General features: G+C 38.7%; 1 protein-coding gene across 6 annotated transcripts in view; it reads right to left on the minus strand.

Annotated features, from left to right (window-relative positions):
• The window catches only part of ODAD2 (outer dynein arm docking complex subunit 2), a 266,790-nt gene that overhangs the window by 66,797 nt on the left and 183,122 nt on the right, over positions 1-16,871 (minus strand). For 5 of the 6 annotated variants that reach the window (XM_064284958.1, XM_023548827.2, XM_023548824.2 and 2 more), the window contains 2 exons: positions 9,977-10,165; positions 8,495-8,716 (listed from right to left, as the gene is read on the minus strand). In XM_064284958.1, the coding sequence (XP_064141028.1) occupies positions 8,495-8,716; positions 9,977-10,165 (411 nt within the window). Of the gene's footprint in view, positions 1-8,494; positions 8,717-9,132; positions 9,675-9,976; positions 10,166-16,871 lie in introns of those variants that run through there. The other variant, XR_002785889.2, reaches the window with a different exon arrangement.

The following is a 16,871-nucleotide window of genomic DNA, read 5'->3' on the forward strand; positions in this document are numbered from 1 at the left end:
CAGAATACATACAGAGCTTTCAAAACTCAAAAATAAGTAACTCAATTAAAAATGGTCAAAAATTTTGAACGGACACTTCAAGAAGCTAAACAACTGGCAAATAAACACATAAAAAGATGTTAAACATCATTAATTATCAGGAAAACTCAAACTGAAACCACAAGGACACATCACTACATGCCTATTAGAATGTTTAAAACGAAAAAAAAATTAACCCGATCATGCCAAGTATCGGTGAGGAAGCTTTTATATACTGCTAATGGTAATATGGAAACCCTGGTGGCATAGTGGTTAAGCGCTATGGCTGCTAACCAAAAGGTCGGCAGTTTGAATCCACCAGGCGCTCCTTGAAAACTCTATGGGGTAGTTCTACTCTGTCCTATAGGGTCGCTATGAGTCTGAATTGATTCGATGGCAATGGGTTTTTTTAATGATAATATAAAATGTTACAATCACTTTGGAAAACAGTCTGGCTGTATCTCTAAAAGTTAAAGATATACCTACCATACGAGTCAGCCATTCCTCTCCTAGAGCTTTACCCAAGAGAAGAGAAAGCGTATGTCCATACAAGATGTGTACGTGAATGTTCTTAGCAGGTTTATTTGGATGGGCCAAAAATTGGAAATAACCCAAATGTCTATCAATAAGTCAATGGATATACGAATCGTGACACATCCATATAACGGAATGCTACTCAGAAATAAAAAGGAGTAAACTATTGATATGCATAAGAACATGGATGAATATGAAAATAACTATGCGGAGTGCAAGAAGCAAAAAAAAAAAGTACATACTGTACTATCCCATTTATATTGAATTATGGAAAATGCAAACTAATCTATATTGACAGAAGGCACATCAGTGGTTGCCTGGGGACAGATGGGCTGTAGGGAAGGATTATAAATTAGCACAATGAAACTTTGGGGTATTGTGCAAGTGTTCATTATCTTAATTTTGGTGTATGTGTTTGTACGTGTGTGTATGTCAAAACTGACTAAATTATACACTTTAAATATGTGTGTGGCAATTATACCTTAATAAAGCTATTAAAAAGGTTAAAGTAAATTAAAAAAAAATGAAACATTATAAACTACAATCTAACTTACTGGACCCCTTAAGTAATTATAAATTTCTGCCTCACTTTAGAGGAAAAATACAAATAACAAAACAGTCAGTCAGAAACAAGTCTGTATATGACTCCAAAAAAAAAAAAAAAAAAAAAAACACACAGTTTATGTCAAGTTGGTTTTGACTCATGGGGATCCCATGTATATCAGAGTAGAATTGTGGGCCATAGGGTTTTCAGTGGCTGATTTTTGGGAAGTAGATTGTCAGGCTTTTCTCCCAAGACACCTCTGGGGAGACTTGAACCTCCAATCTTTCAGTTAGCAGTAGAGTACATGAATTGTTTGTACCACTCTGGGACTCCGTATGACTCCATATGTGGTATAATATATTCACTGATACCTAAAAGTTCTACTAAATTATTTAATAGGATATTGCCAAGTAGACTATCCCTAGTATTACAGGAAATATCCAAAATGTGAGAGAAGTACTCAAAACCACAATGTTGCATTGAAAAGTTTAATTAACAGCAAATATCATGTTATAGACCAAACATTAAGTATGTAGACTGTGTACAGATACAGAGAGTTCCTGGGGGACCTCTGTTTCTAAAATCCGTGTACTTGACTCACAAACATTGGTGATATTTTTCCTGTGTCAGCATTCAAACACTACGGGGTGTGCTTGCTTCTGGTTCATCTTCCCAGTTCCCCGGGATCCCAGGACATGTACTGAGTCTGGGAGGCAGCCAAGAAGAGCCTTCCCGTCCCACCCAAATCGAACAGTTCTCCCCTCACTCTGCCAATGCCGGGCCCACTTCTGGTTGTATTTTCTTCAATTTCTTGCCTTCCAGAAAGTTACAGGCAGTTTTCACCTCCCTGGCATAGACATTGGCAAAAACAAACCCAGTGGCACTATAAGGAAAGGAGCTTAATGCCTTTATAGGCACCCATCACCTTTCTACTCAATCACTTTTTTTGTCTTTAGGCAACGTCCTGTCTGCCTGTTTTTTTTTCCTGCAACTTCTCCCTCTCCTTATATTACTTTCCTATATATATATTTTTTTTTATATTAAGGTTTTGTTATATTTAGCAGGTTACTTTGGTATATTTCATAGATTCCATATATTTTCAATATAATTTCCTACAACTCTGGATCCATGTTCCCAAGATATAGTAATGATACAAGTCCCTGGGCTGATAATTTTGTGAAGAACCAGTCCAGTTGCTGTTGAGTTGACTCCAACTCGTGGCAACCCATGTGTGTCAGAGTAGAACTGTGCTCCATAGGGTTTTTAATGGCTGATTTTTCAGAAGTAGATTGACAGTTCTTTCTTCCAAGGTACCTTTGGGTAGACTTGAACTTCCCACCTTTTGGTTAGTAGCCAAGCACTTTAACCCTTTGTACCACCCAAGGAAGAAAACCTGGATAAAATCGTAATGAGTGTAAGGATTAGATTATTCCTATTACAATCTATTTATCAGAGCAGAGGATTTATGGGCGAATTTAGAACAGACTTTTACTGGAAAGAATCTAACAGAAAGGATTATTTTTTTACATAAATGAATCAGGAAATCCTTGTTGACTTCTTAGCAGTTTTTAAACACATATCCTTTTGAAATTTTCCCTTCTTTTGGCTTCTACAACTCCTGGTTAACCTGTTAACTTCTCAAATTTACTTTGACAGCTCTTCCTAGTTTACACGTGCCTTAAGTGAAAATGTAGACACTTCCCAGGCTTCTCTATACTGTCTGCCAAAAACATCTCAGCCACCCTCATTCATGGCTTCCTATCACCTCTCTGCTGATACTCCCCGAATCTTCACCTTTCTCTTAGTCTCTAAACTTGGGCTGCCTAATAAGGTAAGCACTATCCACACAAGGCCCGTGAGCACTGGTCCAAACAAATGTAATATAAAAGTAAAATACACACTGGATTTCAAAGAGCGCAAAAGACAGAGAGAGAAAGAACACAAAATAGTTCATTAACTTTTATGTTGATTACATGTTGAAATAATAATTTATTTTAGCTCTGGTGGTGCAGTGGCTAAGTGCTATGGCTGTTAACCAAAAGGTTGGCGGTTTGAATCCACCAGCCGCTCCTTGGAAACCCTATGGGGTAGTTGGGCAGTTCTACTCTGTCCTATAAGGTCGCTATGAGTGTGAATTGACTCTATGGCAACTGGTTTGGTTTGTTTTTTTAATTGAGTTAAGTAAAATTGTATTATTAAAATTTGTTTCACCTGTTTATTTTTGCTTTTTTCTTTAACTGTGGCTGCTAGACAACTTAATATTACATACGTGGCTGATATCTATTGGATGGCATGGCTCTAGATCTAAAATTCAAATTAAACATATTCGACACTGAACTCATTTTATTCCAGACCCTCAAGCCTGCCCCTTCACTGAAACTATAACATAAATATCAGTAGACATGAGCCAGGTAAGTTGCACAATGTCAGCTCTCGCTGTTGAGGAAATTGCTTAACAAAGGAATTGCTTATGACCAGACAGGATGACTCTGATAATTGCCAAAGAGCCTGTAGAGAGTTGGTATGCAGCCCTGGGGAAGAGCATCACAAGCATTTGACTAGAAAGGTGCACTAGCAGTTGGAAACAAACAAACAAAAAAAACAGCAATTTGCCAAAATAGTGGATAAGCCTTACATGTATTCCAAGTCAGAAATGTCAGCGGCTCCACACTGTGACCCAGCATTCACTGCAGGTCATCTAAACCAAAAAAACCAAACCAGTTGCTACTGAGTTGATTCCAACTCGTGATGACCCCATGTGTGTCAGAGTAGAACTGTGCTCCGTAGTGTTTTCAATGGTTGACTTTTCAGAAGTAATAACCAGGCCTTTCTTCCGAGGAACTTCTAAATGGACTTGAACTTCTAACCTTTCAGTTAGCATCTGAGCATGTTAACCATTTGCACCGCCTAGGGACTCCTTAGTGGACTGCACCAGGGGACACTGTCAGAGGGGTGACATCAAAATGACTGTCTATAAAATTTTTGTGCAGGGTTTCAGCAGAAATTTACCATTTTTTATAAAAATATCCCTGTTTTTTTTTTTTTTTTAGTTAGTTGTAACAACAAAAAATTTTTTCATAAGCCTAGCTTACATCTATCAATATACCTACAAGGCTAAAACTCTATGCTAATTTATTTTTTTGAACCTTCTGTCAGAGCTGTCATTATTTATCCAATTACAATGACACTTTGAATCACATGGCTTTGTCTGCACACACTACACACGAGTGCTGTTGTTTTCCTTTCTGCCGGTGTTTTTATATTTGCCAAAATTTCTGATGTTTTAGTTACAATATTGTGGTAATTAGCATGGGGGGTGACCTTAGCAACATCACTGGGGCTCCTGCAGGTAATTTTGTTTTCGTTAGGCGCCGTTGGGTCGGTTCTGACTCACAGTGACCCCATGTACAACAGAACGAAACACTGCCCAGTGCTGCACCATCTTCACAATTGTTGCTATGTTTGAGCCCATTGTTGCAGCCACTGTGCCAATCCATCTAATTAAGGGTCTTTCTCTTTTCTGCTGACCCTCTACTTTACCAACCATGATGTCCTTCTCCAGGACTGATCCCTCCTGACAACATGTTCAAAGTACATGAGGTGAAGTCTCGCCATCCTCACTTCTAAGGAGCATTCTGGCTGTGCTTTTCCCAAGACAGATTTCTTTGTTCTTTTGGCAGTCCGTAGTATATTCACTATCCTTCATCAACACCACAGTTCAAAGGCATCCGCTCTTCTTCAGTCTTCCTTATTCATTGTCCAGCTCGCACATGCATATGAGGTAACTGAAAATACCATGGCTTGGGTCAGGCACACATTAGTCCTCAAGGTGACGTCTTTGCTTTTCAACACTTTAAAGAGGTCTTTTGCAGAAGATTTGCCCAGTGCAATAAATATGTCATTTGATTTCTTGACTGCTGCTTCCATGGGTATTGATTGTGGATCCAAGTAAAATGAAATCTTTGATAATTTCAGTCTTTTCTCTGTTTATCATGATGTTGCTTATTGATCCAGTTGTGAGAATTTTTGTTTTATGTTGAGCTGTAATCCATACTGAAGGCCGTGGTCTTTGATCTTCATCAGGAAGTGCTTCAAGTCCTCTTCACTTTCTGCGAGCAAGCTGTGTCCTCTGTATATCGCAGGTTGTTAATGAGTCTCTCCATTCTTACAATGGAGGTTTGTCAGCACAAATATACAATGCGAAGGTGGGGTCTCCCTTTTTCCCACCCTGTCTTCTGAGCCTGAGCTTGAGCTAGAAGGGGTAGCTCCAAAAAGCCAAGACCTCTTGGGATGGCAGAAGAAGACTAAAGACCATTAAGGAAGAAAAACACAGGTAATTTAACCACCCTAAAATAAAAATGCCCTGATGTGAACTTCTGTGGAGCTGCAAGGATAGAGATCAGCAAAAGGTAATGATAATCCTGGAGTCTGGGAAGGCAGACCAGGGGAGCAGCAATACCTATTAGAGAAGGAGCCTGAATACTGCCGGGCCCTAAGGTACCAAATATTTTCTTGAATTATCTTGGCTGATGGCATCTTCCTCTATATCTAGCCTGAACTGGAGTCAGTATTGATGTATTTCCCATATCTAAGCGACTGCCAAATCTCATTTATTCTACTAACACCCAGTATTTCATGTCTTTCTACCCCTTAATGGTCCTTATGCTTCTCCTGCTACTCCAAGAGGCCTCGGCTCAGAGGAGAGGGCTGGAAAAAGGGAGATCCTGCCTCCACATTGTACATTTGTGCCGTAAACTTAACAAAATAAAAAAGTAAAGTCCTGTTTTTCATATTCTCAAGTAGAAATAACAGGTAGTTAGGAAGGCAAACACTTGAGACACAGAGGCCCCTGAGATCCCTGAGGGTAACCTGAGAAAGAGTCTGTCGTTAGCTACCGTGCAGCTGACCCCTGTCTCACGGTGACCCCACCCCAACAGAAGGAACCTCTGCCTTCACCAGCCCCGTGACTGGTTGTGGATCAAACTGTTGCGATTCATAGGGTTTTCGCTGGTTGTTCAGAAGTAGATTGTCAGGCCTTTTTTCCTAGTCCATCTTAATCTGGAAGGGCCACTGAAATCTGTTCAGCACCGTAGCAACCTGCAAGCCTCCACTGACAGAGGGGCGGTGGCAGAGCGTGTGGTACACCGGCTGGGAATTGAACCTGGGTCTCCTGCATGGGGGGCCAGAATTCTACCTCTGAACCAGCACTGCTCCAGGAAAGAGTCTGAAGAGCAATAAACCTTTTTTTCTTTCTCTTTCCTGCCCCTTTTTATCCTCCTCCTTTTGAATGCCTCTTTTTTTTCTAATATAACTGCATGGATGGGTGAACGCAGTTTGAACACTTTATACAGAATACAATTCACAAATGATTTTGGATTCTCCACTAACTTTCACTAGACGAAATAATTGAGGGTTGCATATACACATGGCATATAAATCAACTGAACCAAAACATATGAACCTTATTAAATTTTAGATAAATAAAACTTTTGAGTAGTCTAGAAATCCTCCTTCTAAACCAACTGGCAATTTTCTAAGCATATGTTATATGTCAGACACTTTACTAGGCTACTTAATTTTTATAGCTGTGCAAGTCCTCCCTCTATTATCAAATGTACACTTTTATATTAGAGATGTATTCGTTTTAGAAATGTAAACATAATCGTATCAAAGTGAGAGCATTTTTTTTCCATCAATCTTTAGCTATTGGAAGTTAACATTCCAATACTTTTTTTTTTTTTTTAATCGTTTGCTTTTAAAAATTGGTGCTTAATTTAAAAAGGTATTTTTTTCTGCCAGGTTTTTGCTTGCTGGAACTAATTTGGCCTAATTTATGTGTCATAAAAACAGACTTATAACAGAAAGATTGACACATTTAAATGTAAATTAGGCTTAATTCCAGAAAAATTAACACGTTCTTCAACTGTAATAGGTTTGAAAAACAAATTAAAATAATCACCCCAAGATAATATTGGAATTTTAAGTTCCTTATTCCTCCTAAGATGTTTCATATTTGCCACATCTATAGCCCTGGTGGCACAGTGGTTAAGCGTTTGGCTGCTAACCAAAAGGTCAGCAGTTCAAATCCAATAGCTGCTCCTTGGAAACCCTATGGGGCATTTTTACTCTGTCCTATAGGCTCCCTACAAGTCAGAATCGACTCGACGGCAACGGGTTTGGGTCTAGATTTGATTAGACATGATTAACTGGAGATTTTAATAACTTTTGTCTGAAAGCTCAAACCTAGTTTGGCCATATATCTCAAATTATAAAGGCATCTGGTTGTCATAGGCCCCAAATGGGGATAATACACAGCAAAACAATACTGTACAAAGAAACAAGCTATAGGAAAGAAAAGAACTAATATTTTAAATCTGTTTTTTTCTAATACATGTGAGCTGTTAATTTAAATATTTTTCATATTTATTGTCATCAAAATATTCAATTCAGAAGTGCTAGGTGATTTCCAGTGTGTCATTACATGGAAGTCTATGTGCAGAAACTCTCCTATCTGTATGTGGGTTAACCAGTTGTCATGGAGTCAATTCTGACTCCTGGTGCCCTCATGTGTGTCTGAGTAGAACTGTGCTCCATGGAGTTTTCAGTGGGTGATTTTCCAGAAGTAGATCACCAGGCTTTTCTTCCACAGCACCTCTGGGTGGATTCAAACTGCCAACCTTTCAGTTAGCAGCCAAGCACTTAACTGTGGGACTCCTGTATATCGGCTAAAGGCACAGAAAGCTTGATGCCCAGATATTAAAAAAATCAGGTCTTTGAGTTGGTCTTTTGTTACTATGGTGACAACTGTGAACCCTAAGTCCTGTTGACAGCCAGCTCCTTTGCTGTTTATGTTGTGCCTACATGGTTATGAAGGAGCTCTGGTGGCACAATGGCTGAGTGCTCTGTTGCTAACCAAAAGATTGTCAGTTCAAACCCACTCAGCGGCTCTGCAGGAAAAAGACCTGGCCATCTGTTCCCGTAAAGATGACAGCCTAGGAAACCCTTCAGGGCAGTTCTACTATGTCATATGGGGTCACTATGAGTCAAGATGAACTTGATGGCACCTAACAACAATGACATATGGATATGACTATCTTTTATTATTTACCTGCCAAGTAAACAATATATTAAATAGAATTGTGAATACTACTGATTGTTCACGCACTGTGTGCTTGCTTTAACCAAATGCAAATTATGGAATGATTACTTATTTTGCTAAGTACATTCTATATTCTTTGGTCTTAGAAAAATTCTATATCTATAAAACTTTTCTACAGCACAGCCACGATAACTTGGCTCATTAAAATACCCTCTTTAGTAAAACCTTAAAATCACTTACGTTTTTTCCAGCCTACACTTGCCTAACTTGGCCTAAATCACAAAGGCATTCCACTGTACCTTTACGGCTCCATTCTCATGCATGGTGATACAGTTATCAGCGTCTTCTGAGAGTTGGTACAAGGCCTGAGCTGTTGCTCGGTGCACGTTGGTGTCATCTGATTTCAGGTAACGCACTAGTGGAGCCACTGCTTTGTGCTCACCGAAGGCCACTCTGTTTCTGCCCCACATACAGCAACGTGCAATTGCTTCTGCTAGATGACGCCTCAGTTTATCGTTATTCTGCACAAAGGAGAATGAATTGTGGTAAAGGCATTTTAATGATCCTGTGAGATCATGTTTATGTGTTAGATTTTTATTACCAACTAAGATGTCAATGAGTCAAGAGAGGGCTACTTCGGGGGTGTCTTAAGGGGAGCTAGTGCTTTGGTGGGTCATCAATGGAGCAAAGTTCAACCATAACTTGTGTCATTTTCTGAACTTAATGGAGATAGTTTGCTCAAAAGTGATCAGCCATTTGCTCGAGGCTTGATTTCCTCGTAAGTCCACCCAGAACACAAAGTTACAGATCAGCAAATTGTTTAGCAATAAAAATATTTAGACTGTTAGATATTCTTAAGGGAATTTTTCAAATAACTGGGATAAGTAGATTGCCTCTACTTCTTCACCCTAGGAATACGTCTATATCAATAACACACCTTGGTTTCTGAAAGGAGAAGACAGCGTGTCAGACATAATGATGTGCTTTGAGTCTTCCTTTTTTCTTTTTGTATTCTTTACGCAGATGATACCCCTCTGCTTGTATATAAGTATCTCATATAGATGTAATATAACTGAATAGGATTTTATTTTCTCTTTATTAATTGTGCTGTTCTCTTGATTCAGGCCACAACTGAAACGGGCAGATACTCTTAGCAATTCAGTATTAGGTTGGCCCTAAAAAGTCCTCTAGACCAAGAATCCTTCCGATGTTTGAATTTCTGATCCACAACATTTGTTCCAAGTGGTAGTCCAAGTTATGCTCAAATACTTCTGGTCGTGGTGAAGTCATTGTCTCTTAAGCCTGCTTATTTCATCTCACAACCCAGTGACTGCCAAAGTCTTCTAGCTCAAGAATGTCATCGATTCGAGCTTGCTAAGCCAGGGAGGCACATTTAGCTTGTAATATTGGCACAGACAATTATCTTAAGGATAATAATAGTGACGATGGTGGTGAAGATGAGAGGAAAAAAAAGGAGCCCTGCAGATGAGAGTTAATACTTTTTAATAGTACTTATATTTGCCACCACTTTACTTGCCAATGACGAATAACAACAAGCCTCTTTTTTACAAGAACCTTGCATATTAACATTTTATGGTTTAAAATACATTTTCACATCTATTAGCCTCAGAAATTAAATAAATTGACCAAAACTGCAAACCTCATAAGTGATGAATATTAAACTTGAATCCAGGTATCCTGACTTTTAAGCTTGTCATTATTGCCACTAAGCCCTGACATTTTGTGACATGTATTAAAATAAAAGCATGTGTGTTACTTACTGTATTTGCGAGTTTGGACAATAAAGGGACGACCCCGTGATCTGTAATAACAGCTAGATTTTCTTGATCTTTTGCTATATTGGTGATAGCAGCACAAACACTCGCCAAAACTTCTTTGTTGTCTGACTTTAGTAAATTGACAACAAGTTCCAAGCCACCAACAAAAGAACGAACCATTTCTCCAGCATCCTAGATAAAAATAAAAATAAAGATATAATAAAAACTAAACCTATATTTATGGGTATTTTTTCCTAAAGCAGAAAGCAGCGATACATCTATGTGGTACACCTTTGGCGTGAAAGACAAACTCACTTTATTTTTAAATTGCACATAATTTCTATGTATGTATGTATTATATATATATGTATGTCTATAATATCTATACATAAAACCCATTGCTGTTGAGTAGATTCCAACTCATAGCTACCCTATAAGAACAGAGCAGAACTGCCCCATACAGCTTCCAAGGAGTGCCTGGTGGATTTCAACTACCAACCTTTTGGTTAGCAGCTGCAGCTCTTGACCACTACGCCACCAGGGTTTCTAATATCTATACATGCATACATTATATATATATATATATATAAATTACACACACATATATAATACACACATAAAATTAAGTTTCAAAAAATATTTATAGAATGACTATTACATGGGAGACACTGCTAGCTATTAGGGATGTAACAGTAAATAAGAAATATGCTGTTTTGCCATCATGTTGCTTATAATGTAGTGGGGAAAACAGGCACTAAAAAATCACAAGTATTATGACCAGCACTAAGGGGAGGGAGGTAAAGATACTACAATACAAACAACAAGGGAATCTTAGCTAGTACAGAGATTCAAGGACTGCCTCCCCAAGAGGATGTTTGTAAGCTAAAGCCGAGGGGATGAGTAGTTATCCAGTGAGAAGGGGACTCTGGGTGCAGAAATCATCCTTTAATACAGATGTGAGAGTGAGAAGGAGCCCTGGGAGCCCAGTGGCTAAGCACTTGGCTGCTAAGCAAAAGGTCAGCAGTTCAAATCCACCAGCCACTCCACAGGAGAAAGATGTGGCAGTCTGCCTGCGTAAAGATTACAGCCTTGGAAACCCTATGGGGCAGTTCTATCCTGTCCTATACGGCCACTATGAGTCCACCAAACCACACTCTCTTGTCTTATTCCCCAGTATACGCTTTTGCATGAACTGTACTCCAGCCTCACAGAATTATTGCTGTTCCCTAAAGTGCCACGTTCTTTCACATCTTTGAATATGTTATTATCTTTGTTGTTGCTAGTTTCGGTCAAGTTGGCTCTGATGCATGACAACCTCATGTATCACAGAATGAAATGTTGTCTGGTCCTGCCCCATCTTTAAGATTCTTGGTATGTCTGAGTCCGTTGTTGAGGCCATTGTGTCAATCCATCTCATTGAGAATTTCCCTCATTTTCCTTGGCTTTCTACTTTTACTTTCTTTTTCCTTTTTCTTTTTACCTGCAAGCTCAGACTCATAATAGTAGCTTAAAAAACACCTCCTCCATGAAGTTTTCCCTATCCCTTTCTTATTATTGGTTACTTCCTCCCCTCCATACTCTTAGAGTATCATTTTCTCCAAAATCCATTTCCCCAATTCTGCCTTTGTGGCCAAGCCTTGATTTTGTTTGGGTGTCTACCTCTCACACACAAGAATAAAGAAAAAGAGCCTCCACAGTCCAGCGCTAATTCCTGATTGGCCTAAACCCACCATGGGAGTCACATTCTTCTTGCCAATGATTTGCTTAGCCCAGTTGTGGCCAGTGTAGTCTGAGAGGATGTCTCCTAGGAATCTTCTGGGAAAGTTTTCCTACTCATGAGAAGGAATCATTACAAGTCACACTGGGAATGGGAGAAAGAGGAAAATAGCCTCAGTCCTTGAAGACATTGTTGAGCTGCCAAATCAACTAAGCCTAAAATCTGATTTCAAGTCATTTGCAGTCAAGGGCATCTGTAGCCTTTTGTTCACTGTACTGTAATTATTTGCCTGTGGGTCCTTCTCCCAATAATTTGTGAGCTCTTCAAGAACAGAGACAGCTGGTCTTGTTCTTCTTTAATTCCCCCTTAGGAAATAGCCTTCTGTCTGTAACACAGTGGATATTCAATAAACCTGCTGAATCATTAAAAAAAAAAAAAAAAAAAGTATAAAGAGGACTATATCTTTAAGATGGAGCCCCTGGGTGGTGCAAAACTCGCTTAGCTGCTAATCAAAAGGATGAAGGCTTGAATCTACCCAGACACGTCTCAGAAGAAAGGCCTGGCGATCCACTTCTGAAAAATCTGCCAGTGAAAACCCTAAAGAGCACAGTTCTACTCTGACACACATGCCATGAGTTGGAGTCAGCTCAGTGGCAACTGGTGAGTTGTGAGATGTTTTTAAGATTCTTAGTCACAGTCACAAATACAAAAAAGTAAAAAGTATTAACTACGTATGATGGAATATAAATTGATAAGATTGGTTCAACAAGACAAATGTCGAATCAGCCTTGCTACTCCCAAGTCAACGTCATAAAGCATCTCATGACTTCTTGACTCCCTCACTGCTTTATCAGCAGAGAGAGCAAGCCATAGCACTGGGGCCATGCTGGGAAAAAGATCAAAAGTGATCACATCTGCTGCTGGTCCAAGAACTTCCTAAGGTGCATGGTATGAGATAGAGGGAGCCAAGGTCTCAATGAGATCATGGGCATGGCTCACTGAAGTCTTATAACGTTCACAGTTCTTGGGACAGTGAAACGTTAGATTCAAAAGCCTACAGACCCCTCTAAGTTTCGTTTGTTTTGAAGGTGAAATTTTTTTTCTCTTTAGGTTTAAAGATTTTAAACATATGACGTATTGCCTCCATAGCTTCTGTGGAAAGGAAGACAGTATATTTGAGGATGGAAAAAGGAATTACTCTGCCAAAACTGTCTTTTGCTGATGCTAAACGACTGGGCAAATTCACCACATTCCCCACCTTCTCACATATCATAAAAACTAGTCTTTGCCAATTGCACCACCGGTACAATGTTGGTTATGCACAATTCAAATTTTTCATCTGCAATGCGAAAACCCTCAATAACAATAATACCAAAAAAAAAAAAAAAAAAACCTAAACCTATTGCCTTGGAGTCAATTCTGATTCATAACGACCCTATAGAATAGAGTAGAACTGCCCCATAGGTTTTCCAAGGAGTAGCTGGTGGATTCGAACTGCTGACCTTTTGGCTAGTAGGCGTAGCACTTAACCACTGGGCCACCAGGGCTCCAATAACAGTAAGAGTATAAACAATGACAGCCTGATTTTTGCAGTTTAAAATCGACTTCCACATACATCTCCCTTAAGGAAGTCATGACATCCCCTTTTTATAGACGCAGAGGCAACAAAAGTTAGGTGATTTGTCCAAGGCTCCTAGATAGTTAATGACAAAATTGAAAATTAACCTCAGATTCCTGATGTCTCATTTACTGTCTTTTCACTATACCCTGTGTACTTAGACTCGTTGCTATCGAGTCAATTTCGACTCATTGCAACCCTGTAAGACGGAGTAGAACTGCCTCATAGGGTTTCTAAGGCTGTAATCTTTATGGGAGCAGACTGTCACAACTTTCTCCTGCGGAGCGCCTGGTGGGTTCAAACCACCATCCCTTCAGTTAGCAAGCAAGCACTTAACCACTGCACCACCACGACCCCTTGTGTCCTCAGAAGTACCAATAATTAAATTTTTCATATTAAGCCATATTAAACAATCAGAAGGATCTTTACAAGTTAAGGGGTTAATAGTTCCAAAAAGATCAACTTATTTTGCCAATGATATCTGCCAATGGTAAGACAAACAAAAATAGTAATTGAGAAAGAGAATATGAAACACCTTTATAATGCTATTAAAATACAGCTTGAATGATTGGAAAAGTAGGAAAAGGTGTCAAGTTCAAATTTTACAAAATGAAGTACATACATAAGTTGAAAACTGTAAAACCGCAAAATACTGATGTTCACTTAAAATTCAACTAATAGGAAAATATTAAGATGCTGTTTACAGATTAAGGAGGAAAACAGAAAACTGGATGTTTTGGCAAAGAGCAATTAAACCAATGGGTATGAAAGTCCCGCTCTGCCTCCAGCAAAAAGAACTGGCAGTGGTGTGAGGAGGTGAGATACGCGTACTGCAACTTTAAAGCAGATACAAGGCGAGTGCAACACGACTGAAGATAAAGTTGTTTGTAACTGGAAGAGCTATAAAAGCATCACTTTGTGGCACAGAGAGAAGGTAAGATACAGAACAGAGTATTTGGAAAAGACTTAAAAATAGCATATTGTGATAAGAAGTTTCAAAAATGCTACCTTCAGAGCAGAATAAGCAAAAGGTAGCTTCCGATTTACAACGGGATTCCATTCTGACAGCTCCATCGTAAGCTGGTTCTGACGAAAGTCGAATACCTCATTTTTTTTTTTAGTTTTCATTATTATTTCCTTTTATTATCAGTATCTTTATAAATCCTGTCAATCTTTATTTGTCTTTGGGGGTTGGAAACATTACTTAAAAACTTACAGATAGATATATTTTAACATTTTATGTAGTATGTGGAAACCCTGGTAGCATAGTGGTTAAGAGCTACAGCTGCTAACCAAAAAGGTCAGCAGTTCGAATCCACCAGGTGCTCCCTGGAAACCCTATGGGGCAGTTCTACCCTGTCCTATAGGGTTGCTATGAGTCGGAATCGACTCGACGGCAATGGGTTTGGTATGTTTTTTTTATATGCTACTAACTATAAAAAAAAAAAAAAAATTTTTTTTTTTTTTAACTATAAGATGTACAAAAAAAACAAAACATAAGTGCAGTTGGTCATAACTTGAATACATTGTAAGTTGGGGACTATCTGTGTACGCTCAAGGAGAACAGAGAGTTTGTTTGTGTGGCTCTACCACAATAAGATCCTAGCTCTGTTCCTAGTTGTTAACAAGTCCTACAGCTTTTTAAAAAAATTATCACTGATTCAGCATTACCTACACTCTTAAATGTAGTTCAAAACTCGAAATTATAATATCAACTATTACCCTTTTCCTTCTAAATTAAAGGAAATATAAATTAGTTTCAGGTAAAAAAAATTGATACAGTCCTCATAGTCTAGATCTACATAGCATAAAGTTTATTATACTTTGAGGGGTAGCTTTACGTAACTAGATCACCAGTAAAATAAGGAGAATAGATTTAGTGGTGGGTTTTCTCCCCCCTGCTTCCTTAGCTTAATTTTTTAAAAATCTTTTTAAATATCCCAGACATCTGTGATTTTTCCATTTTACTATGTCTTGTGGAGATTCTGCTTTAGATGCAATATTCCATGAATAAGGAGGTCTGTATTATGAGGCACTATTGTATGTCTGGAGCCCTGGTGGCACAGGTGGTTAAGAGTTACGGCTGGTGACCAAAAGGTTGGCAGTTTGACTTCACTAGCCACTCCTTGGAAACCCCATGGGGCAGCTCTACTCTGTCCTATTGGGTCGCTGTGATTTGGAATCAACTCAATGGTGAAGGATTTTGGTATTGTATATCCAGAGGCTTAAACAGTTAATTCAATGACATTCTTAACCAATGACATATTTGCAAGAAGTTTGTAACAAGTGCGAGTACTAAATAAATGTAAGTCATATTATCATAAAATAGCTATCATTTGTATGATTTTTTGATATACATTTTTCCAATTTTCCCCCTTATTCTCAGTAATCAGAGTCATGGTGGAACAGTGGTTAAGACCTCAGCTGCTAACCAAAAGGCTGGAAGTTCAAATCCATCAGCTGCTCCTTGGAAACCCTATGGGGCAGTTCTACTCAGTTTTATAGGGCTGCTATGAGTCATAATCGATTCCATTGCAGAGTGTTGGTTTACTCAGTAATCAACAGATTCATTAAGATAAAGAAAGTACTTTCCTGTTAAGATTCAGTCAAATGCTGAATTACCTGGAGTTGAGCTAAGTTACCTGGATCAGGCTAAGAACAAAACTTGAAACCATAATCTTGAAAGAAAACAAAATTTAACTATATGAATTACTATACTCCAAAAATAGAAGTCTCCAACATATGAAGTGATTGTTTTCCAATCTCTTCTGTTGTTGGGCCTATTACATCACATTTTTTCATGAAAGTGTGGTTAGCTTCCCATTCAGCAGATGAGCGTATTTAACTCATAACGAACCTGAAATACAATATTATGTTAATATAACAAATGCTATGCTACATGAATGTTCTTCTCATATTTGAAGCCAGCTGTCCAGTCTCCCTTGTTTTCTCTGTTGTGATGAAATATCCCCAGTACCTTCAAACAATTTTCATATAAAATTGTCTTAGTTATCTAGTGCTGCTGTAACAAAAATACCACAAGTGGCTGGCTTTAACAAACAGAAATTTATTCTCTGTCCGTTTAGAAGGCTAGATGTCCAAATTCAGGGTGCCAGCTCTAGAAGCCTTTCTCCCTCTGTTGGCCCTGGGGAAAGGTTCTTGCCATCAATCTTCCCCTGGTCAAGGAGCTTCTCAACACAGGGACCCCTGGTCCAAAGGATGCATGCTCCTGGTTCTACTTGCTTGGTGGTAATGAAGTTCCCCAACTCTCTGCTTGATTCTTTCTTTTATATCTTAGAAGAGACTGATTTCAGACACAGCTTATTCTTGTAGATTGAGTCCTGTCTCATTATCATAACTACCTCTAATTCTGCCTCATTAGCATCACAGAGATAGGATTTACAACACATAAGAAAATCACATCAGATCACAAAATGGTGGACAATCACACAATACCAGAAATCATGGCCTAACCAAGTTGACATATATTTTGGAGGGACACAATTCAGCCCATGACAAAAATGGTTTCATAGATCTCCTTTATCAAAAGTTCCTCCAAAAAC

The sequence above is a fragment of the Loxodonta africana genome, chromosome 4, assembly GCF_030014295.1.
Source record: "Loxodonta africana isolate mLoxAfr1 chromosome 4, mLoxAfr1.hap2, whole genome shotgun sequence".
In the NCBI taxonomy this organism is placed as follows: Eukaryota; Metazoa; Chordata; class Mammalia; order Proboscidea; family Elephantidae; genus Loxodonta; species Loxodonta africana.